The sequence below is a fragment of the Notolepis coatsorum genome (assembly GCF_963971535.1).
Source record: "Notolepis coatsorum genome assembly, chromosome: 1".
Classification (NCBI taxonomy): Eukaryota; Metazoa; Chordata; class Actinopteri; order Aulopiformes; family Paralepididae; genus Notolepis; species Notolepis coatsorum.
Window position 1 is genome coordinate 295,377,314 of NC_140165.1, and position 26,127 is coordinate 295,403,440.

Sequence of the window (26,127 nt, forward strand, 5' to 3'; positions counted from 1 at the left end):
TCAAGTTATCATTTATTTTCATTGTTGAGAAGATCTGTCCCTATTTTATAAACATATGCATACAAAAAAGAAAACTTTTTTAGTGAATTACATTACATCAATACTGTGCTGTCTGAACAGTAGTGTGTTTGTAGGTGAAGTATTTACCTACCTTGTTTAAAGGTAGAATCTGTAACGTTGTCAAACAGTGACCTCTAGGAAAAAGACCCCCTCTTGGTATTGCACTTTGTTTACGTTTTTGTTTTTTGTCTGATGTGTGGGTAGGATTTCAGTGGGTATAGAGGAGGGGTTGCTACTGCTGCCACACGTCAGACCACAACAAAAATAGGCTATTTTGCCTATAGGTCACTGTTTGACTGCATTACAGATTCTACCTTTAACAACCAGGAATTACCCAAGAGAGAGTTGTAGGTATTGTAGTTGAAATCTTGCAATCCATGCAGAAAAACATTAACATTTTCCAGCAAATCTCTTATTTTATACATGAAGAGGCTTAGTTTTTGTGTTAGTTAGTGTTTACAGTAGTGACTCACAGCCCCCTAGTGGTCAGAAAACAGTTATTGCAGATTTAAACATAATTCTCTGTGTTGCCATTATCAGCCTCCACCCTGAATGATGTTATTTTAATTCAAGGGCACAAACGTGTCATTTCTTCTCTTCATGTGTTCAGCTCATTGAGAGTATAGAATTCCCCATCAGAATATGTCAGCACTTAAGATACTGCTATTGATTGAAGTGTCAGAGCTGAATATTTCATGACAAGCAGTCAAAGATCAGGTTTGCACCCCCCCCCCCCATTTAGATAGTCATTTGAGATGATGAAACTCCTGTGTATGCCGCTGGAATCTTCTGTTAAGACAGTTTGAATCCCTTAAAATGTAATATGATGCATGGCGTTCTCTGCAGGGGGAGGTCATCAACCAGGAACACCTTGAAAACCAGGATTCATTTGTCGTTCTACTGCGGCACTTCTGTTTCCTGCAGTCTCAGTTTGTCTATTAACCAAAGCCTTTAATTTCTGCAATTAGCTAGAGGCGTAATACTAAATAACTAGTATTGTAGAATAATTTAGTTCCTTTCATCTAGAATTCTGCTTGCTGTGATGGATTTTATAGTTTTGGAAAACCACAATCCAGGTTAGTTAGTGAGTCTGCTGATCTCCACACGCCACAAAAGAGAACGTCCTACTGTACATACAATGTCCAACTGATAATGATCAGACTTAATTACTAATGGCTTGTCTCCACTAGCCAAGGTTTTGCCATGCTGTGGCCTGTCTGGCACACTGTGAGTGTCTCCATTGTCTTTAGAACCTGGCAAACCTGTCTGGACCCGGGCTGAGACAGCCATCTTTCACAACCTGGCCAAAGCCGGCTGGTACGGTTGTATCATCATGGTGTACCACGGTTGTTGGTGTGAATTTTGAAAGCTTGCCGAGCAAGAAACGCAATTTACATTTCTGTCATGTGTAAGTTGCTGTTGACCATAATCACACGGCACACGGCCACCCAGGGTGGAAAGGAACCCAAACTGAGCATGACATAAGAGCAAAATGGCTGCCGTGTGAATATGGTCAATTATTATCTCAAAACGGAGGTGCTATGTTACATCATTATTTAAATTGTTTTTATTGGTTTTTTAAACATTCAACAACATTATATACATACGTACAAACATACATACAATACATGACTACATATAACTGCACAATACCTAAAATAAATGAAAAATGAAAAATAAAGTAGACAAAAATAAAATAAAAATAGTAAAAATAATCAAAGAAAAATTGCATTGTTCCCATAGAGGTTGTCACTTGCCATATAGAAATTGCCTATCCTATGCCTGAGCATCCTCTGCCGGGAATTTTAGATTGAAATAATCCAGGAATGGCTGCCAAACTTGGAAGAATTTCTGGGTAGAGCCCCTGGTGGAGTATTTAAGTCTCTCAAGTTTTAGGTATGTTATTATGTTAGCTATGTTATATCATAAGGCTCAGGTCATCCCATCACCTACAGTCTTGCATTTTAAAAGAAAGTAGCCACAATTTGATAAAATTTTGCAATGGGCTAGTCAACACTATACTCCCCCGTAAACTCATCAGCAAACTCCAACTACACCTCGTCCACCCTGTCTCTCAGCACCAGCGCCCCGCAGGGTTGCATACTCAGCCCATTATTGTACACCCTGCTCACACATGACTGTTCCCCCTCCTACCCCTCCAATTACATCATCAAGTTCGCAGACGATACCACAGTTGTGGGTCTCATAACAAACAACAATGAGTCTGCCTACAGGAGGGAGGTGGAAGACCTTACAGCCTGGTGTGACAACAACAACCTGGCGCTCAACATAAAGAAAACAAGAGAGATCATAGTGGATTTCAGAAGATCAAGGCCTGACCACTCCCCTCTGCTCATCAACAACGAGGTAGTGGAGAGGGTCACTGAGTTCAAGTTCCTGGGTCTCAGTGTGAGTGAGACCCTGTCCTGGAGCACCAACACCGCCTCAGTGATCGGGAAAGCTCAGCAACGCCTATACTACCCAAGGAAGCTGAAGCAGGCTGGCCTGCCACGAAATCTCCTTGTCAACTTTTATCATTGTGCGGTTGAGAGTGTGCTGACCTACGGTGTGTCTGTGTGGTTCTCCAGCTGCACAAAGGCAGAGCAAGAGGCTCTACAGAGGGTGGTGAAGGCGGCAGGCAGGATCGTCGGGACTCCTCTACCAAACATCACCTCCGTCTTCACCTCCCGCTGCCTCCACCGCTCCAAGTGTATTATCAAGGACCAGTCTCACCCAGCACATCACCTCTTTCAGCTCCTTCCCTCAGGGAGGAGATACCGGTCCATACATGCCAAGAGTACAAGATTTATGAACAGCTTTTTCCCCCAAGCAGTCAGACTGTTAAACTCTCATTGACTGTCCCCTCACGTGCACCATGCATTTACCTGGACTTGATAAACCACTATGTTATCGTCCATCATGCACTTTATTATTTAAAATATTCTGTTATATGTACAGTGTTATGTGTTTCATGTATGTATATATTGTACTACGGTCTGTGGGAGCTCCCCTGAAATTTCGTTGTATACTTGTGTGCAATGACAATTAAAAGTCTATTCTATTCTAAAGGAACACGCTAACCTTTTGGGAAATTAGCTTATTTGCCATCTACCCTTAGGAGTTAGACAAGCATATACATACCATTTTCTTCTCTGTGCATGCATTAGGCTTAGTGCTTGTTACACACAGTGTTTTTGTGCTAGTTTTTATACGTTTTTGAATACGTTTGCTGTCCCTTTTACATAGAAATGCCGTTTTTGGCGGATACGTTGTGGCCCTACTGAAAACGCTAAATTGTGTTTTCCGTTTTGGAGTAGCGCCAAAACTCGCCGACAACAGTCGTGTAATCTGCGCGGAGCCGTTGTTGCTCAACGCCCATGCGCAGTAGACTGTCAGACTGCAGTGTAACCTACCCGCGCGCAGCACCATGTATATCCCTCCTGTCTGGCTGTCTGTCTCGAGCTCGGGGAGCAGCACCGAGCAGCGGCCGAGGAGCAGCCCGCGCGCAGCACCGTGTATCTCTCCAGTCTGGGCTGTCTGTCTGTCTGTCTCGAGCAGCAGCCCGAGCAGCAGCAGCCCCCATGCCCCGCCTCATCTCTCCTGCCTCGAGCAGCACCGAGCATAATGCCATAACGTTATTTCGCGAGCCCAGCTGTCAGAAACTGTACATTGTAACGTTAACACAGCCCAGCTGTCAACTGTACATTGTAACGTTATGTTATTTCGGGCGTTTTATTCATAATGTTATTTCGCGCTACTGTACATTGTAACATTAACACAGCGCACCCTAACTGCTTGTGTATTCTAGCAGTGTTTTAGAGGTTATTTTGTACAGCAACAGAGCTGTCCCAAATAGCTGCAGCTACCATGTGTTGTCGTTATTGTTATAAGGACCCCAGTCCAAGCTACAACAGTCTGCATTCCCTTAACAATTGTTTGTATTGAGCCGTATTGTATTGTACCCATTATGCAATATGTTAAATAAAGTTTACATCCATACATTCTGCTAGCATTACCGATTGCATGAGCAGCTGGCTAACGTTAGCTATCAGACCCTGTTAGCTCAGAGCTCCTCTTTCAATCTTAACAAGCATTAAACAAAATGGCCCAGTCATCTATTCACCTTTGTTTAATACACACAGCGTTGTCTCTAATGTTATCTAGCTACTGATAGCTCCCGATATCATCAGTTTGGTGCTGGGTGGTTAACGTGAGCTAGCGTTAGCTTCCAGCCACAATGCTATACTGTTATACTGGCATATTCCAGTCACGTTAGCATGTAGCTAACAATGTAGCTAACAATCCTTGCCGATCCTTTTTGAGACTAAACTATCCGCTCTTGGTGGTCACTTGTGTTGATGTTAGTTTTGTTTCATCACCAAATGAGAGGCAGAACACACAGTGAATGTATCCGTTTTGTTTATTGCACTTTTATTACACTTTGCTGAAAAAGAAGTGCTTCATTGGGTAAATAGGCAAAGATGGCGGCGCCCGCCTTGTTGACATTTTCTTTGCAGGAAGTGTATTGGCACATTCAAGTTCTGATTGGTTGAAAATTGCCTTCATGTTCGCCACCTACTGCCACCTACTGCTTTGGCAGTGTACTACATCACTGTGCTCAGGTGACAAAACGAAAGTGTGACTCGCCTCCCGCTACGTTGCGGCGAAACTCATCTGAAAACGAAACGAAAGTCTAACCGCAGCCTTAGTGAACAGCCGCACAGTTAGCCTAGCTTAGCGTCATTCACAGGAAGTAGGTGTGCCAGTGTAGCCTAGTTCCCAACAGTCACAAAATACACTCCAAATACAACTCCAAAACTTTCCTGTAAATAGGTTGTGACCTGTGTATTTACCACATGGAGAAAATGTTTTTTAATAAAATTAGACATTTTCTTTTTCTAAGCAGAAATATACTCTGAATTTTTTTTGCCGAACCACTGCTGCCTGGGTGCAGTGATTTCATCACCTCAAAAGCCCTGTTGTTTTTTGAAAAACACAGAAAGGTAAAGAAATTAACTAGATTTGATTGTATGACAATAAAGTTCAGGTTTGTTCGACCTGTGAGATATGATCCAGAAAAGAATGTTAAAAAAAAGATGTTCACGCTGGAAGTCAGATGATTGACAGGGACTGGCATGAGCTGGGAAGTGTAGATTTATTCGAAAGCCCATCGAAAGCCATGGGTCTCCTCGTTCATAGGACTACACACACGTATGACAGCTTCCTTTATTTCCGTCTAATGCCGCGTTCACGTTACGTGGGAAGAAGCGGAAGAACCAGCTTCCGACTGGGAAAAACCATTCACGTCACCTAGTGGTAATTCCTACTAGGACATTATGGGATTTTTTTATAGACCCCGATATCTCCCACTTCGCGTCACGAATTGCGGAAGTATGGATGTGGGCGTTTCATCGAGTCAAAGCGTGAAGGCTTCCTAGTTGTAGCAACGAGATGTCCTCTGGTTCTTCCGCTTCTTCCCACGTAACGTGAACGCGGCATAAATCCTTCACTTTCCGATGCAATGTGCAAAGATTTTTATAAGCTCATATTTCACTAATAACACTTAAAATTATAAACAAACGTAGTGCTAGAAATATATACTTCGACTGCTGTTTTGATAGGGTTAGGGTCTTTACTCTTGGCTACATTTGAAAAAGAAACGCAACATTAATGAATACATTCTGTATTGATCGATTTCCATGTCCAACGGGTGAAATGAGGTGGTAACTACGTTCCATCAGCATTGCACATATTTAAATGTGGTAATATGGGTGGAATATGTTCCCCTTTCTATGCAAATGAGCCTTGTCCAAAAACACTCCCAATTCACAACGGCTGGCGCAAATTGCACCGCGCAGTTAAAACGACGCTCCTAACGTCTTCAGAGATCTGGTCGTAACTAAGTGCATCTATAAAGGGGCATCATTGCCAGTGTCACTGCCAGCGTCACAGGTGATCATGGCAGCAGTCATTGTTGCCAGACGCAGGCATAGTAATGCCAGGCGTGCCTGTGAAAGAATATTTCAAAGGAGAATATTACTTTTTGATTTAAGTGACACCGAAATCATCCGGAGACACAGGTTGCCAGCTCAAGCAATTCTTCATCTACTGGATGAAATCAAGGATGATATTGCGCCAGCCACCCAGAGATCCCATGCAATCGTATTTATTATTTAAATATTGTTATTTAACGTTGTCGGCTTTCCCAATGTTGTCGGCGCTATTGATTGATTGATTTTGAAACGAGATTTAGATTTTGCATCATGCTGCAATTTTTATTTGTGTAATGCATTGCTCTTGCTGCTTGTTTTATTATGTCTTCATTATATAAAGCACTTTGAACTGCAATCCTTGTATGAAAGGTGCTATATAAATAAAGTTTATTATTATTATTGACTGCACTCACGTTCCAATTGCACCACCAAGCGAAAACGATTGTACCACCGCACACTCATATTCTCCAGAATAAACTTTTAATTTATAACGTTTCATCGGGTCCATGAGGAGTAGAAGCTGGAAACACGGCCAATGAAAAGTTTTTTCTGGAGTATATGATAATGCAGGTTCTATTATGTTAACTAAACATTAAATACAACTTTCTCACAAAAAATATTTGTGAATTAGAAAATAGCTTCACTGGCACAGTGCTTAAAATCGGTATAAAGATTCAGAACTATGGACAGGTCTGCAAAAAAAAAGAAGTGTGGATGACAAACAAATGCAATGACGAAATAAACAAAATACAATGTGAAATAAACTGAATACTAATGGTGAAAAATACTTGTATTTGTATTTGCCAACAGCGCTGTCAGGTGCAGACTGCTCCGCGAGCAAACTGCGCTGGATTGAAATTGCACACCTATGGGCATGTTTCCGCTAGTATCTCATCCGCGCAATATCTTTAGTGAATAGCGTGCAAAGACGGGGAATATACTTATTAGCTATCCTCCCGACTCCCAAGACTCGAGTTGTTGGAAGTTTATTTTCTTCACTTTTGACGGAGCTAAGTTAGCTGCTCCATAGACCTGTTCGCAGACGATGTCATGACAAATATGCGCGCGCAGACCCGAGGCACAAAGGAACGTAATCCTGGTCAGAACAACGGGGCAGACTACAATATATTTGCATTTGTTAGCCATGCTAGTGATCTAAACAATCAATCCATGCCAAAGCTAGATATGTAAAAGGTAAAAGACTCACACTCACAGCCATGCTGATTTGGCTAAATGACATCCAGCCGTTTCTGTGTGAAACAACTTTTAGTCAGGGGAGTGCCATGGTTTCTCCATAGAGCCCCGTTGTACTTCTTTTGGCGCAGCAGCTCGCGCAGGTCCGGGGTAACTTAGTCACGTGACTCAGTTGGTATTGCTGATTGGCTCGAACACGGCATGTTTGTAAACAGCGAACAGGGGTCTATACAACTTCCAGTCCTTGTGCTAAGCTAGGCTAGCATGCACCCAGACCTCTCTCTGGGGAGATGGCAAATAAGTGTATTTCCGAAAGTGTTCTTTTAGGTTGGCTTCATATTGTGTACTTGAATGCTGCTGAAATGCAACTCATTGCATTCGACTTTGTCGTAGAAAACAAATACAAATATGAATGAACCAAATTCATATGAATGTTGAGGATGGCTTTGTTTTCATAGCAACCCCCCCCCCCAAGTGTTATTGTGTGAACCCTGCCTAACATTCCATACTGATCATTCACATACCTGTTTGATAAACAAAGTCAAAGTCTGATAAAAGTTTGCCTGATTATCTGTCAGACTCTGCAGACTCCGGCAGCGGTGACGACACGCTGCTCCACAAGGCCACAGCGCCCCCTGGTGAAGCCTCCCGCCCCCAGCCTCGCGGCAGCCCCCAGCCTCCCAACGCCCCCGCTCTCCAGCGGCGCGTTCTGCAGCCCCCGACGCGGAGCTCTCCAGTCGGTAAGTCTCTCTCCAGTCAATATGTCTCTCTCCGACGCTCCCGTCTCTGTCACACCGATGGAAACTTGTTCACCGTACTATTTTCGTACGTGTGTCTCTTTTGGCCGCTATCTCTAGAAACGACACAAGTGTTGTCCTGAACTATTTCCCTACCCCCGGTCGTTCAAGGTCATTCGGCCCCGGAGTTCACATGACTCTTAAACAGGATGTCAGTATGGGTGCGTGTGTGTGTGTGTGTGTGTGTGTCAGGGTGTGTGTTGGGGGGGTGGGCGAGTAGGAGGAGGGGCTTACAGTAGCGCTGGCGTGCTCACGCACATGTATCAGTCACACCAGTCACACCTCGTGGCGGCCGACACAAACCAGATGCCTCGTCGCGACGGCAGACTCACACACAAACAGGTTTTGCGCATTCCACAGCATCTGTCTATCACAACGGAAGCTCCCAGCCTTGTAAATCACCACACCGACGAGCCTGACCCTGTAATTACCTCAAATGACTATATTCCTCTTGTCTTTTTACTGTACATCATGTGTTTCCATTAGGCTTTGTGATGTACAGTATGTTGTCTTAAAATGACATAACGCGTTTAGGAGCCTAAGTCATGCTGGGAATGCAGGGTATGCGCCGCGAGAGACATTCCTGGGGGTCGGTGTAAGTGGATTTTCCTGCGTGAGTCCTGCTAGGAATGTCACTGTGTCACTGGTTCCAAAAGGACATACTGCAGGCTATAGGCAGCTGCAGCGAGGTCAGGTTAACCGGTGCTAATGCAGAGACACGGTGATATACAGTAGCAGTCAGAGAGAAGTTCCTTTGGGTCTGTTAATTTCGTATGATGTAGTGCAGTGGGGCCCAACCAGTCGATCGCGATCGACAGGTAGATCGCGGGCTCATTTCAAGTAGATCTTGATTAATAAAATTCGATTATTAAAAAAAAAAAAAAAAAAAAAAAAAAAAAAAAAATTTTTTTGCTAAATCAACTCTTCCTCTCCTTGTTAACTACAACAAGCAATGCTGTTTGTTATTTAAGATGAGGTCAGACTCGGCACTGACAGATTTGTGTTCATTATGCTGCTTTTATAAAGCCTCAAATGACGGCTTACAATATACAATTTTGGCTGGTAGCTCTCGGGCTAGGTGGTAAATAAAAAAGTAGATCTTGGTTCAAAAAAGGTTGGACACCCCTGATGTAGTGTGTAAGGTTTTGTTGACATCTGTAATTTGCACATTTAAAACACTCACAAAACCTTTCTGTCTTGATTTTTTCCCCATTTTCTTCTATACATGTTTTTGATTGATATTTGGTGTTGCATTGTTTTTATGACTCGTGTTTTTAATGACTATAAATAAATAAAGGGGAGGACTTTGAATCAGCCCCTCTGGGCTTCTTTCCTCTCCTGCACAATTAACTCATTGACTGCCGGGGATTAGCCTTGGCCCTGATTAGCCACTGCCACGCTTTAAAAGATAGGAATGAGTCACCTTGTTTGTAGAGCTATATAACTATATTCTATATTATAGCTATGGATACAATACTATGGCCCATTTGACATAGAGTATCTATCGTTCAATATGTGAAAAAGAAATAATTTTTTCATCCATACATTCCCGTTTTATACCGTGGTGAATATGAGTATGGTTTTAGATTGGTCTGGGGTAATTCCCGAAATGCTGAGCAATAGCCTTATGCGTGTATTACACTAAAACTGTTGCCGCTATTATTCTCAAATCAAATCTATATCATAGGTATTATGTTCCATCATGATAGCATGAAGGGGGGGGGGGGGGGGTTGTATTTTGATGCTTTGATCGCCACCAACGGCATACGTTGTGGACTAACGTTACACACACACGGTCGGATCGCATTGAAGACATGCTTGGATCAACGCAAGATTGATATCATATAGCCCTTACCTTGACTAGGATGTACCCCAAAAAGAATATTCCAATTATCTGATCGCCATTCCAAGTATTGATGTCCATCGTGTCGCCAACATAATCCACCACACATCATGCATCGGGAGTAGTTGATTCTTCTCAATCCGACCGTTATAAACGCTGAGCTTGAGCAACAAAAAAAAGTTAACATACCATCTTTATTGGGTATTATTTTATCATAACTGTGCAAATAATAAACTAAACTAAGCATCATTAAAATTAAGCCCCTTTAACACTTTCTGCGCAAATCACGATTATACTCGATTTTAATATTCTATACACTCACGGACCTCAGTGTTATCATTGGAACTCATTCTGAGACCTTGAGGGTGCAATTTTCACACTGTGTGTTACATTTGATATGGTCTGGGCGGAGAATTTGGACCCCGGCAAGTGAAACACCGAGCAACTTGGAACACGTTCAGCACACTTGATGCATATTTTGTGCCATTTCATGTCAGGGACCCGATGGACATCAATACTGGAAATCGCGATCAGACAATTGGAATATTCATTTTGGAATAATTCCTAGCAAAGGTAAGGACTATATGACATCAATCAATCCTACTTTGATCCAACAATGATTTCACATCGATCGCAACGATCAACATATGTAGTATTCAAAACGTATGCCGTTGCTGACGATCAGAGCATCACAAAACGACCCCCCCCCCCCTTTGGAAATAATATCGTGTCCAGGCGAGCAACGACTTTCGCAAAATGCACATAGCGCTCCATAACTCAGCTTCCAGAAATTTGCCCGGATCCCTCTGAAACTATACAATATTCACCACGGGATAACACGTGAACGTATACATGAAAAATTTTACAATCTTTTTTTTTTACATGTTGGACGAGAGATAGTGACTGTCAAATGAGCCATAGTATTGTCTCCATAGCTATAATATAGAATATGGATATAGCTCTGCAAACATCGTGACGCACAGTGAAAATAGGCAATGGAAAGCTGGCGCTAGAGAGCAGAGATGGGGCGTGGCTATGGCTTTGAATGAGTTAAAGGTAACCTGTGTAGGACTTTCTCTAAATGTAACATGTTGTGGCTGGAGTCGGACCGAAGCATGAAAGCAGACACGATGCTAATGCTTCTTGTTGGTATCGTGCTCCACATAACATGACGAGGACATTAATATATGAATTAGACGAGGTGAGACAAAGTACCAGTATCATGGCAGTGTGTTCCCTGTATCCTGATGCTGTGTCCTCAGAGCCACCAGGTGGCTTGAAATAAATTCTAAATGTTACCGGAAGCCAGTGTAGGTTAGCTAATCCTGGACTGATGTGGTCTCTCCTCTTGGTTCTAGTTAGTTCTTGGTCTATATGTCATAATTTGTCAAGTAATTTGTCAAGTATAATATTATATACTTATTGTTATGTGTCTTGTAACAATACAAGGCATACACCTGTATGTAAGACACAAAAATAAAAAAACATCAATCAATCAATCAATCAATCAATCAAAAGTAGCCTAGCTGCCGAGTTTTGAATGAGTTGGAGTCGTTCTCTGTTTTTTTTTGGGAGGCCAGTGAGGAGTGCATTACAGTAGTCAAGTAGTGGTGGGTGATGTTGGTAGTGGTGGTGATGTTGGTATTGGTGGTAGTGGTGATTTTGGTAGTGGTGGTGATGTTGGTATTGGTGGTAGTGGTGGTGGTGATTGTAATAATTGTAATATTGTATTCAAATGTTTCTTTAGCAGTGGTGGGTGATGTTGGTAGTGGTGGTGATGTTGGTATTGGTGGTAGTGGTGATGTTGGTATTGGTGGTAGTGGTTTTGATTGAAATTGATTGATTGATTGATTGATTGATTGATTGATTGATTGATTGATTGAAAACTTTATTAACAGATTGCAGAATGGGTACAATACAGTACAGCTCAATACACACAATTGTTAAGGGGATGCAGACCAGAGAAAGACTTTCGTCTTGTTTACATCAGGGTCCCCATTTTCAATTCATCAGGACAGACATACATGACATACAGATAGTCAGTACTGCTACATCTATACATTTATGACATACCAGATTTGCAAATACAGTACTGTTTGTGATGTTGGTAGTGGTGGTGATGTTGATATTGGTGGTAGTGGTGGTGATTGTAATAATTGTAATATTGTATTCAAATGTTTCTTTAGCAGTGGTGGTTATGTTCTGCTACCACAGCTAAATGAATTTAGAGGAAACACTGCTACAGCTAGTGAGTACAGGCAGTGCAGCAGGCAGCCAGGGGATCAGTGAGGATAACTGGAGCAGCAACTCCAGCTAGTGGTCACATAGCAGCATTGTACAGCATCTCACTTGCTGTTTAATCCCTCTCTATGTATGTATACAATGCTGTGGTGAAAAGCATTTTCCATCAACACTTCCTTCAAAACTCCAGTAAGGCTGAAGGGCATTTAAAGTAGGATTTCTCAACAGGGCGGTACGGCCCCCCAGGGGGTGTTTAGAGAGTGTGGGAGGGGGGTTGAAAGCGGGACGTTGAGATGCTGAAATGGGGTACTATTTCTTTATATTTTTTATTATGTATTATTATTATTATTATTATTATTATTATTATTATTATTATTATTATTATTATTATTATTATTATTATTATTATTATTATTATTATTATTATTTATCTTTGTTTGAATATTGCCAGTGAATTGCCTCAGCATGGATTTCCTGAGGAGCTACACACACAACAGCAGACTTTGATCATGTTCACTTGCCTGCCCATCACCTTTCTCCTCTTCTCGAATCGTTGACACATAGAGCACCGCAAATAGCCAATGTAACGTAGAATGTCACTGATTCCAGTCACAAGTGTTTTTAATAAGTCTATCTCTAAACAGACCTACATATCCAGACAGATTGATATGCCATTTTTTGCTTTTAGGGAAACTTGCAGATATATTATGACACTTCTTTCTTTATGAGCAATTAATATCATGATCAAATGAACAGAAACATAAATCTACACCAGGACACCAGGGCCAGAACTGTGGTAGGATTTTGTGTGTATGGTTGTGGGTGTGTATGTATTTTGTGTGGCTGTGTGTGTGGCTGTGTGTGTGTGTGTGTGTGTGTGTGTGTGTGTGTGTTTGTATTTTGTGTGTCTATGGCTGTGTGTGTGTGTGTGTGTGTGTGTGTGTGTGTGTGTGTGTGTGTGTGTGTGTGTGTGTGTGTGTGTGTGTGTGTGTGTGTGTGTGTGTGTGTGTGTGTGTGTGTGTGTGTGTAGGTGTGTGTGTGTGTGTGTGTGTGTGTGCGTGTGTGTGTGTGTGTGTGTTTGTTACGTTCTGGTTACTGACTACGGTCGGGAACCACCCACCATTTCTGTCATCTGTCACCTGACTACTGTCACTGGGTTTTCCTGTCATTTAGTGCTGTCACTTAGGGGTTGGCTTCTGATTGGCTGTCACGGGGGAACTGGAACTCACCTACCTCCATCCTGACAGAGGTCAGGTCTTCTGTCAGGATGGAGGTAGGTGAGTTCCAATTGTTGTAGGCAATCACCGAGACGGAGATGGTATACTCTTGAACAGGTTCGACTTTAATAGTAAAGAACACAAAGAGTAACACTAGGATACTATGCCGAGGGGCAAGAGGAAGAGGGAATAAGATAATGGAGCTTAGTGGTGGTCCAGAGCTGGAACCGGCCGCGTTATCTCCGAACGCCTATAGTGAAGACCTGACGAATAACAAGCAGAAGGAAGGAATGTTAAATAGACACCAAATACCAACATTCCACACACACCCCCGTGACAGCCAATCAGAAGCCAACCCCTAAGTGACAGCACTAAATGACAGGAAAACCCAGTGACAGTAGTCAGGTGACAGATGACAGAAATGGTGGGTGGTTCCCGACCGTAGTCAGTAACCAGAACGTAACATGTGTGTGTGTATTTTGTGTGTCTATGGCTATGGGTGTGTGTGTGTGTGTTTTTATTGTGTGTGTCTATGCGTTCTCGTCTGTAACTTCCACAGGGGCTTGTCCATCAATAATGAGAGGATGAAGCCAAAATGTTGAAGCAATCCGTGAACAACGCAACAGGGGAAAAGAACAATTTTAAAAGCTCTGAAAGTTAGAACAGATGACCACAGTCCTCATTTAGAGGCAGAGTCAGAGGGGAACAGAGTGAGACGCAGCTTCCTTGTGGAGAGTGAACTCAGGGGAACAGAGTGAGACACAGCTTCCTTGTGGAGAGTGAACTCAGGGGAACAGAGTGAGACACAGCTTCCTTGTGGAGAGCGAACTCAGGGGAACAGAGTGAGACACGGCTTCCTTGTGGAGAGTGAACTCAGGGGAACAGAGTGAGACACGGCTTCCTTGTGGAGAGTGAACTCAGGGGAACAGAGTGAGATGCAGCTTCCTTGTTGAGAGTGAACTCAGGGGAACAGAGTGAGACACAGCTTCCTTGTGGAGAGTGAACTCAGGGGAACAGAGTGAGACGCAGCTTCCTTGTGGAGTGAACTCAGGGGAACAGAGTGAGACGCAGCATCCTTGTGGAGAGTGAACTCAGGGGAACAGAGTGAGACGCAGCGTCCTTGTGGAGAGTGAACTCAGGGGAACAGAGTGAGACGCACCTTCCTTGTGGAGAGTGAACTCAGGGGAACAGAGTGAGACGCAGCTTCCTTGTGGAGAGTGAACTCAGGGGAACAGAGTGAGACACGGCTTCCTTGTGGAGAGTGAACTCAGGGGAACAGAGTGAGACGCAGCTTCCTTGTGGAGTGAACTCAGGGGAACAGAGTGAGACACAGCTTCCTTGTGGAGAGTGAACTCAGGGGAACAGGCACTTGCTTAATTTGCTCTGGTACACAATTCTACACATCAGAGTACAACTTGACTGGATTCAGAGATGCAGGGCCGACATGCAGTGAACCCAATAAAAATCCCACTTCAGAACCCGGGAAAAGTGTAATTTCTTAGCAAAGAAAAGGTTAACTTTTTGTAATGTATAATTCATTTTCTATTTATACCAAAAGTCCAAATCCAGGAAAACATTTATTTGAGAAAAGATAATGCAGATTTGATTAGATCCTACGCATCACAAGGATCTAATAAACTGGGCCAACAGTACATGTTGTGTGCAAATTGGCAAGGGGACCGGTGTTCAATGTTCAGTGCGCCCACAAGCCTGTCATCGATAAGGCGGGCAGTGAGCTCACATTAAGCAGAATAATTACCAGCAGTGCTCATACAGATGTATGGCTATTAATACAACATCAAGAGGGTTTAGCAAAGGCCCTCAAATCACCTACTGCTCCATGATGAATTGGCAAAGGCTTCTAGCCAAGGAAGAGACGGGTTGGAAAGCCTAAAAATGAGAGTTGCACAGGACTAGTAAGCTGTTATGACCAGCTGAGATTATCGTTGATTACAATCCCATGCAAATCTGCAATTTGTCTATCATTTGTATGGTAGCCCTACACATTTTAATGCAAATTACCTACTGTACAGGACCCATGATAACATTAATCCAATGTGAATGCTCATCCCAGTCATTTCAGCCACAAAACTGCCTTTGCAGTAGCCTATGTATATTTAAATGTTTTGCTTGAGGCAGTGAACGCGTTATGAATTATTCTGTTATTTTTATTTTGACATATCAGCCACCAGAAATATGATTACATTTTCGCATGATATCGTTATGGGACCTGGACATTAGATAGGGGGTATATGTTGACCCAAAAAAGGTTGAGAACCACTGATCTAAAGTGTCAAACACTGGCCTATTTTGACCTCTGACCCAGCATTAGCCCAGCATGTTAAGGATCATCTTTGTCTACATCTCTTCTGAAGCTCACATGTGGCAACGGCACGCTGAATAACATCATAGGCTTATGTAACACAGCTGCCATACAAATTGTAAGTTTGTCCGTGCAGGCGTTCTCCTACATTAAGATTCTCATCACCTGCTTGGCCACGAGGAAGTCTAAGGCAAAGAACAAAGCTATTAACATGTGTGTCGCGCAGCTGGTCATATTCCTCATATTTCAGATTGTGGGGACTTTCACAATCCTGTCACACAGGTTCAAAAATGTCTCGTCTGACTTACAGAAGATGCTGATATTCCTTCTTCCTTGTACCGCATAACTTGAGCAACAAGCTGATGTGAGTCAACATTAAGGCAGGTCAAAAACAGGGTCTTTTAGCTCCTCCAAATTATGTGAATTATCCACGGTCATTGTGCCCAGCGCCACAACACATGGAAAAAGAATAACCTGTTTTTAGACGTCCGAGATCGAGCAAACGTTTTCCTGTAAAGGGTTTTATGTAGCACAGAACATTTTATTAATCTATTAAAATGCCCACATGATAAGATGTATATAGGTAAAACTATGCGTGAAACAAAGTGACCACAAGAGCTCCATCAGACGCAATGATGTTGTTGACTATCCTATAGTCATTATAATGACTTTTCACACCCCGTCTCCTCGGTACGAGTCCAGGACGTTGAACACATTGGATCGCCAAGAGGGGGAGATATGGAAAGAAAGATGTTCCAAAGGCAGCTCTATTGGATTGACACTTTAACGACTCAATGATTCAGTCAACAGTAGACCAGAATGATTGAAACAGAGCGGAGGAGAAAGCTGATGGGCAGGCAAATGAACATGATGGAAGTCTGCTGTCGTGTGTGCAGCTCCTGAGGAAATGGTGGACATGCATAATGTGAACCTTTTCAGGCAATTAACTGCCAATATTAAAACAAGAATAAATTATAATAATAATGCATTAAAAAAAGCGAATGTCCTCTTTGAGCATCTTGGAACCCAGTGCCTCTCTAAACGCCCCCTGGAGGGCGGCACCGCCCTGTAGAGAAACCCTACTTTAAATGCACTTCAGCCTGCAGGCCTCAACGAGTATTTTAATGTACATCGATAACAAGTGTTATTCTTGTTTTCTAGTGTAGAACTCGGGGGCTATGGTTCATGACGGCCCTCGCCTGATACCCCTCCATAGCTCTTTGTTGTGGTTTTTAAATGGTTGTGTTTTCTTATCTGGGGATCTCTGTTTTATGATGGTTCTAGCCTGATCCCTCTTAAAGCCCCAGTTACTATATGATGAGATTATACTGTATGTATAGTTCTACTAAAAGATGCTTCCTAATTGTATATGTGTTTTCAATGAATCTATATTCACTGTGTTCCACCCCCTTTTGTATTCTGTAATAGTTGTGGCTTCCATGTGTATGCCTCACAGTAGGGCTGGATGATATGGCCTCTAAATGATCACGATATTTTTTGGCTATGTCACGATACACGATATACATCACAATATTTTGACATTTCCTCTTAAGCACTTAAAAATGCTTGATTTAACCCTTTGATGCATACAGTCACGCCAACATGACGATTATAATAGTCCATGCAACAAATGTCTGCATTAAACCATGAAGATGCTTTCAAAAATAATTTAATTAAAAGTTTCTAAAAATCTAAGAGTAGTCTACTGACGGGAGAGATGAGAGAGTAAAGCGCTGCACCAAAGTAAGTCTCATCTCAGCCGTGCGACTTAGAAACTGACGTGAGGGTTTGTGAGAAACATCACGATGTCCACGATACGTTTAAAAAGTGTATCGTTAATGAACTGTACCCGATATTTATTTAATATCGTCATATCGCCCACCCCTACCTCACAGTACTGCATTCAGTACATAAAAACTACAAAACCTTTGGGAACTACAGGTCCCAGGAGAAGCTTCTACCACCAGGGTGTGCACAGGTGTATTGCATACTGCCAATGGTTATTCTGTGTTGTCATCCTGCCTGTCCATTGTTGAGTCCCGTATGACAGAAAGCACACATTGAAGTGAACTCTTGCACAGATTGAAGTGTGCGGAAATCTTTTCTTTTCATAATCTAATTTCAACCATGATTGCTGATGATAATATCATGGTATTCCCATAATTTATGGCCACTAGTTACAGAAAATGTGAGAAATACCATGATAATTCATTCATATATATATATATATATATATATATATATATATATATATATATATATATATATACACGCACACACACCATGTTTCTTATTTTTCTTATTAATACCATGATACCTTTTTGAATACCATGATATGTTAATACATAATACCATGATATATGTTAATTAATACATAATACCATGATATATGTTAATACATAATACCATAATACCATTATATATGTTAATACATCATATCATAATACCATGATATATGTTAATAATACATAATACCATAATACCATGATATATGTTAACCCATTTAGACCTAAAACACCTGCTAAAAATGCATTATATAGCCATACACACAAATGTGTTTCCCGGTTTCAATGGGTACATAATACCATAATACCATGATATATGTTAATATACATAATACCATGATATATCATATGTTAATACATAATACCATGATATATGTTAATACATAATACCATAATTCCACGATATATGTGTTACTTAATACATAATACCATAATACGACGTGTAACAGTAAAACACTATGAAAGCAAAATAACAATGTGACTGTACGGTTTAGTTATTCTTGCCTCCCCCGCCGCTCATCATCATCATTAGGTGACTTCTTCGTTCCGAAGGTTGCCTATCACTCTCCAACCCATTCTGTCCCCACTTCTTCTCTCCAACTCCGTGACTCCGCCTCTCACTCCACTCCAATCACAGACATCGTCTACCCAGCCTCTTCTTGGTCTTCCACTTCCTCTCTTTCCATCCACCTTCCCCATCACCACCTTCTTGAACATCTCCCCGCTGGATCCTCTCAGAACATGCCCGCACAACTCCATCTTTCTCTTTTTCAACCTCTCCAGCAGCTGTCCCCCTTGCATATCCGCTCTTCTCAGTACCTCCTCATTCTTGATCTTATCCTTCCATGTTATCTTCAGCATCTTCCTCAGTGTCCACATTTCAAAAGTGTCTATCAACCTCTTTGCCTCTTCATTCAGCGTCCATGCTTCTGCTCCGTATGAAAAGACTGACATAACATACGTTTCCAAAATCCTGGTCTTCGTTTTCCAACTTATGTTTCTTCTCAATAATTCTTTATGGTTCCAGAATGCGCCCTTTGCAATTCCGGTTCTTCTCTTAATGTCCATATTAGCTCTTCCACCTTCACTGATCCAGCTTCCAAGGTACATGTACTCCTTCACTTGTTCAAGTTTTTCTCCATCCACCTGTATTTTACAAACAGTTCCTGGTGTTTTTTCAATGATCATTACTTTAGTTTGATCAGCAGTGTGTTTATTATGAAATGGGAACGTAAACAATATTTTCCTCATGGCGTCTGATGTGTCTTCCTCCACAGCCTCGAGGAAGGAGACTCACAGGGATGTGGAGGCAGTGCAGCCACCGGTCTCCTCCCCTAAAAGGTTGGCAGTGGTTCCTCCCAAGCCTCAGTCCCCCGGTGAGTGCACCCATATCACATTTCAATGTGCTTGTGTCTATATGTTTGTGAGTGTGTACACTGGCTTGTCTGCCACAGGCTTGTCTGTGAGTGTGTACACTGCCCCCCCCCCCCCCCCCCCCCCGGACTACACTTGACAAACACTTTTGCGGCTGATAAAACCGTATTGCACATTGCATTTTACACACTGCAAAAAATTTGCACATTGCTCATTGCACATCCTGCAACATAATTATTTTTGGAACTGTACATAGACATTTTGTTATAGTATAATATCTACAGCCTGTTATCTGCACTGCACCCTTTTTAGAACTGTATATATATAGTCATCTTTATTTTAGTCATATTTTATATTATTTTATTCTTATTCTATGCTAATTGTATTGTATTTATATTATTGGAAGCTGCTATGGTCGAGGGACCACAACAAATTGAATTTCACTCTTTCTTTGCTGTAAGGTACTGAAATATGTGACAATAAAGGAATTTGAATCTGAATCTAATAATGGTTGTCAAGACATATCATATTGTACAATACATTCTCTCTCTCTCTCTCTCTCTCTCTCTCTCTCTCTCTCTCTCGCTCTCTCTCGCTCTCTCTGTCGCATGCGCACGCGCGTACACTCTTCATGCGTGAACCGTGGCAGCCTGCTGTTGTCATAGAGACCAAGTTAGCTCTCATGTCAGGACGGTTGCTGCAGTATTGCCAGTGTGTCATATTACAACCTCACAAGTCAGCGGTTTCTCCTTTTCCCAGAAGCCAGATATACAGAGTGTTATGAAAGGAGTATATCTAACTCTACACATACGGTAGATATGACCGATTAAGCGACAGGCAGCGCACGACATTAACAACCACGACATTATAAAAAATAATAGTAATAAAATATAAATGTGAAAAGTCCAGATATCAGATCTGGTAGGGTCCCCAGCTTGAATGGGCATGTCAACAGCAGAATGAATGGACTGTCAACAGCAGTCCAGAACCCATTCTCCACACACTGTCAACAGTAGTCCAGAACCCATTCTCCACACACTGTCAACAGTAGTCCAGAACCCATTCTCCACACACTGTCAACAGTAGTCCAGAACCCATTCTCCACACACTGTCAACACCAGAACCCATTCTCCACACAGCCCCTGTGGCCTGTCTCAAACTATAGTCTATCCATATAACTCTGTATGATAGCCATGTACAATAATGCTGTATGATGACAATACATTTGAATCTAATCTAACAGGTGGGTAGCAATCACAGTCACATGCATGCATGCACGCACGCACGCACACACGCACACACGCACACAGACACTAATAGGTGGGTAGAAATCACACACACAGTTTAATCAGTCTGGATAGCAATAAATGTTACTTCTTTAAATAAAATGTGACTTTGGAAAACCACTCACCAGTGTCTGGTCTGGCGAGGCAAAAGGTTCATGCCAAGCCCTGGTGTAGTGTTTTGAGGCAGGACTGGAGATAATTTACATTTACATTACATTTAGTCATTTAGGTGACATTTCTATGCAAAGCGACTTACAAGTTCTGTACAGCAGGTCAACTCTTTCAGCTGAGTAACAATGTTTGTCAAACAGTGTTGAACTTGGGTGCTACAGTCTTGAGTGCATAGTAGTAAAAGACATATTAGCATAGTAGGTAGTAATATAGGCAAGGAAGATTATTTAGTGGCATAGTAGTAATAGTGCATGGCAGTAAAAGACAGTACGAAGGGTTTTTCTTTTCTTCATTTCAGATATTGATTTTTGATCAGATATTTTTTTTTATTGCATGGAAGCACAACATACAATGAAAACAATCATATAACAATGACACAAAAAAAACATATCCACACTACAACGGCAAATTATATACAAAGCATGCCAGTTTATTAGACAGAGGGGGAGTGGACATCATTGTTCAGAGCAGTGAGCAGCACATTAGTAACAGTAAGTTGTAAAGACCAGTTGACTGTAAAACAGATGCAGACTGCTGAGGTAACAGAACTAGAATGTCTAGACATGCAATTTTCCGATTGGACTTTGATTAAAAGTGAACAAAGTAATGTATAAACATAAAGACCTCCAAGAATATTTTGTCTGTAGAGACTCGGGAGACTCTTTACGACATTTTATTTCTGTTTGCTATAAATATTAGACCAATGGAACAAAATGTTCTTCATTCTCTCAGATGTGTGTGTGTGTATGTATGTATGTGCATGTGTGTGTACTGTATGTACTGTATGTGCATGTGTGCTGCATAGTCAGTGATCACCTGAGTGTAATGACTCAATGTTATGATCATGTCTGCAACATAGACTCATCATTACAGAATAATTCTTTTTTTTATAAATTTTTTTTATTTTCAATTTTCTTTGACAACACGACACCAACAATAACAACAATAATAATAATAATAATAATAATAATAATGTCAAGATAATAAGAAATAAGAAATACAGACCAAAACTTAACTAATAAATACAAAATACAAGATACCAAGTAGAAAATAAATACACCACAAACAACACAAAAGACATTAGACAAGACATTCCCCCCCAAGACCGCCGGATCCCCCAGGACCAACACCCCACCCCCACTCCGCCGCTACATTGTGTCTTTGACCACCTCGGCGGCCGCAGTCCACAATTCAATACCTGCCTGTCCCACCCCAACCACACGAGCAGTCGAGATCTCCAAATAAATAACATCCAGCAATGTCAGAGACCAGTTATCATTACAGAGAACACCTACAGAGTAGGAATTTAAATGATTAAATTATCATTACAGAATAACCTGCAATGAGTCTGCCTGGCCATTTTAGTTTTAGTTTTTGAGGACTGCATACTTTTTTTGCAAACCAAAACAACATACTTTATACTTATAGCACATGCATGAGCCTGGTCTCTTTTGAAAGATGACATTCTGAATTCACTTTTAGTGCTAATGAAATAGAGTAACATAGGTCTGAACTTGAGTTGTAGAAAAACTTGTTACTCAAGTTTTTCTGTAGTAGTTAGTAGTCCAGAGGTAGTATTTCCCCAGAATGTCTGGAGGCTTAATAATACATACGGACCCATAGCCTGAAGCCTTATGTAGTACATGTCCAAATTTCATAAATATCCATTCAGAAATGAGTGATTAGGAGTTATTTTGGTGAACTGTGTACAAAAGAAAAACTCAGTTTTCTCATAGACTTCAATTCATTCGGCTGTTTTTCTCTTCCTGTTTTTGCTCGTTAGTTTTTCACCTAGATCCTAGATCATACATCCCCCGCTGGGGTATCATTGGAAAGCCACACTCATTGGCTACAAACCTCCATAATCATTTTCGAGATCGCCAAATGATTGACGGAACTAGAGCCCCAAGAGTCAGGAGTGGTATTTTGCGCAATACCGTGTACTTTGCACAAGCCTCAAATACCAGCATGTAACTCGAGAACCGCTGAACGAGAGGCAACAAATAAGCCTTTAATTCGATATATATATATTGTATTACAAAATATGCACACCCGAGCCACTAGGGGTCGCCAAAGTGCCGGTGGGAAAATCGTCCTAAAAATGGCCCACATGTGGTACGTTGCAGGTTAAGAGGATTTAAATTCCTACTCTGTAGGTGTTCATGTTAGACTGCATTGTTTTGCTTGAAAGCTACAGTAAATATGTCTTTATCATAGATGTCATTCTTTTTGTTAGCATTACCTGCATCTACTGTACCCCTTCCTCTCTCTCTCCAATGAGTCCCTATGTGTCCCAACATAATACTATTCTTCCCGTCCCCCCTGTAGTCGGTGGGCGGGCTGCGGCGGGGCGCGGGGCCCCTCGACCCGACAGGGCCCAGGAGTCTGCTGTGGAGCGCGCTCTGGTCCAGAAGCTGCGGGAGCACAGTGAGGAGCAGGCCAGGCAGCTCCAGAGCCTCCAGGCCCAGCTGAAGAAGGCCACCCTGGGCCTGGAGGTGTTCGCCATCACCACCCAGCACTTCTGCCAGAAGGTGAGCCACACGGCAATATGTTTATTATATAGCTTGATGGTACCTCAATGCATATAGCAGCTTTTATCCACATTTTTGTTCGTCACATTCACCCATTCACTCACACATTCACACACCCACGGCGGAGGCGACCATGCAAGGTGCCAACCTGCTCATCAGGAGCACTTAGGGGTTAAGTGTCTTGCTCGAGGACACTTCGACACCATAATATGAAGTGCTACCGAAGTTCCTTTTATTGTATTTCGACTAAGGAGAAATCCTTTTTCTATGACAGTACTGACAGCACTCTGTTGAACATTTCAAAACACTAGTGGTTTTTAATTATGAGAGGCACCTCATAGACCGACAATGTCTTTAACTCACTCTGTCACTCACTCACTCACTCACAATCAGTTGTTCCCTCACTCTCTATTAGCCACGCTTCCCCTAGTGGCGGCTCACATGCACGACGCTGTGTGGGGACCGGTTTATCCCGAGGTCTGATGAATGCTTTGTGTCCTTTTCATCAGCATCGCTTATGCTTCCTTAGAGTCGAGCTCTCTGTTCTGAAACACATCGTCAGGCTCCTCACTGACTGTGTTTGATGTCTTTTGCATTTTATTTAATTCCCCGAACTTGTCTGGGTGTTTTTCCCAAACAACAAAGGAGTCGGGGATCCGTCAGCAGGAGTGACAGGAGATGATGCACTGGGTTTTCTCAGTATTGTGAGAGAGACAACAGTAAGTGCTGTTAAAGATTGGATTCTCTTTGAAAAGTAATTGTTAAATGTGGCTTTTTATGATTGTCACAAATGGCTGCATTAATGACTATTATTCAACCCCAAAAAATCATCATAGCCTTCTCTAGTCTCTCTTTAGTCTTGTCCCATCTTGACTACTGCCCAGCAATTTGGTCTAGCGCGTCAAAGCAAGAGCTTAGTAAACTCCAGCTCACTCAAAATAGAGCTGCCCGACTCACTCTTCACTGCTCTATAAGGAATAGTGTGGAGGGAATGCATGCTAGACTGTCGTGGATGAGGGTGGAGGAGAGACTAACATGCAGTTTGATTAGGTTTTTAAAGAACATTTGTACCTTGGGTAAACCCACTCAATTGTATTCTATGCTTTTATCCACCAATGATAGACATGACCATAATACCAGACATGCTTCAAGTAGTCGCTTCACCCTACCGCTGCCTAGAACCAACGCTCTAAAGAAAATGGCAATGTATAGAGCCATAACATACTGGAATAGGATCCCATTACATATTATACGGACGGAAAACAAGGACAGTTTCAAAAAGAAACTTAAAGGAGCCATAATCTGGAAGGAAATTAATATATGTCATGCATGAGTGTAGCTGCAGCCGTGTTATCCAACACTTCTTCTGTTTACTTTGTGTGTTTTTTTTCTTTTTAAAGGTATGGTGAAATTGATGTTTTAGTAACATTGATGAGCATTCTGAAAGCAATTCTTAAAAAGATTCACTTTTAAAAACAATCTTAAATTGTATTTAACACTGTTAACACAAGTATAACACATTTAACACAAGTATTTTGTTTTGTTTTTTTATTTTCTGTTTCTTTGCTTGCATGTAATTTTAGCTATCTTAATTGTTAGTTTCATTGTGCATTGTGTGTTGAGTACTGACTTTTAATAATTCTGTTTTGCAATAATAATTGTTTTTGTATGTTTTTTTGTGTGGACCCCAGGAAGACTAGCTGGTTGCCATGGCACCAGCTAATGGGGATCCGTAATAAAATAAAATAAAATCTAGAGCCAAATGTGTTTAAAAAATACATCACACCATTTTATCTATTTGCTATGGTTTCCAGTTTTCACAGTGCTGATTCTTGACACTTAGTGTAATTACAGTAAACAAATGAGATCATTGGTGAAATATTTTGGTGCCTAATTCTCATTATAAGACCACATTTCCCATAAACCTGTTGCTTCCTGTTGCAAAGGAAATGTTGCCATTTGTTCCCACCTTCTGGCAGCTCCCACATAGTTGTCACTAAACGGCCAAACAAATTAAATCACTATTGTATATCTTCAAAAATCTATCACAAAAATATTAGTCTTTGTCATCTCTATTTTAGGTAGTGTGGGACATTAGGTGTCCGTTGAGGTTAAGGTAAGAGTTAAGGTAAGGGTTAGGATTTTTTTAGGTGAAAATGATGACGGGTTCTGGTGTTGTAGCTTGGCCAACAAGTGACGACCCTCCTGCATGGGATTTGTCTTGCAGAAGCATGGAGAGAGTAAACAGTTGTTGATGAAGCTATTTTAAAGTCCTGTGGCACACTATCTAAATACAAAACAGAGGCTACCAACAGACTCATCGTGGTCTCTTCAATCCTCTTTCATTCTCATCTATCTGGTCATTTCTTCGGTGGTAATCCTGTCAAGGTTTGAAATTATTCATGTACACTCGTTTACATTAATGTAAATGTGATGTAAATGTAAATTATATATTGATGTTGAAATCTTCCTTGTCTGGGCAAATTGTGTTTGCTGACAGTACGTTTTTTGTGTCACTTTGGTGGGATACCATATATCCCAAAACGTATACAGGTACGTGTGAAATATATGTTTGAAAGAAGAATATCAGTCAGTGATATCTGTACTCTGACATGATCTGCCTGGCCCTAGCAAGCAGGGCCGGACAAAGAAATGGTTGGGCCCCTGAACATTTTCAACGAACGGGCCCTCTTTCTCTCCTACATAAACACATACATGCAAATTGAGAGACTTACTCATTGTCAGCAGTGGTGCAGTCCTAATATGGGAACTGGTAACACGCCACGTGCACGCGCACGCGCGGGTACGTGCA

At 41.7% G+C, this 26,127-nt stretch overlaps 1 protein-coding gene across 1 annotated transcript in view; it reads left to right on the forward strand.

The window, feature by feature from the left end:
• mtus2b (microtubule associated tumor suppressor candidate 2b) overlaps positions 1-26,127 on the forward strand; it is a gene marked incomplete at both ends in the record, with an annotated part of 65,963 nt that overhangs the window by 18,560 nt on the left and 21,276 nt on the right. Inside the window, 3 exons of the mRNA XM_084310448.1 lie at positions 7,826-7,987; positions 19,231-19,329; positions 23,113-23,315. Coding sequence (XP_084166574.1) covers positions 7,826-7,987; positions 19,231-19,329; positions 23,113-23,315 — 464 coding nt within the window. The remainder of the gene's footprint in view (positions 1-7,825; positions 7,988-19,230; positions 19,330-23,112; positions 23,316-26,127) is intronic.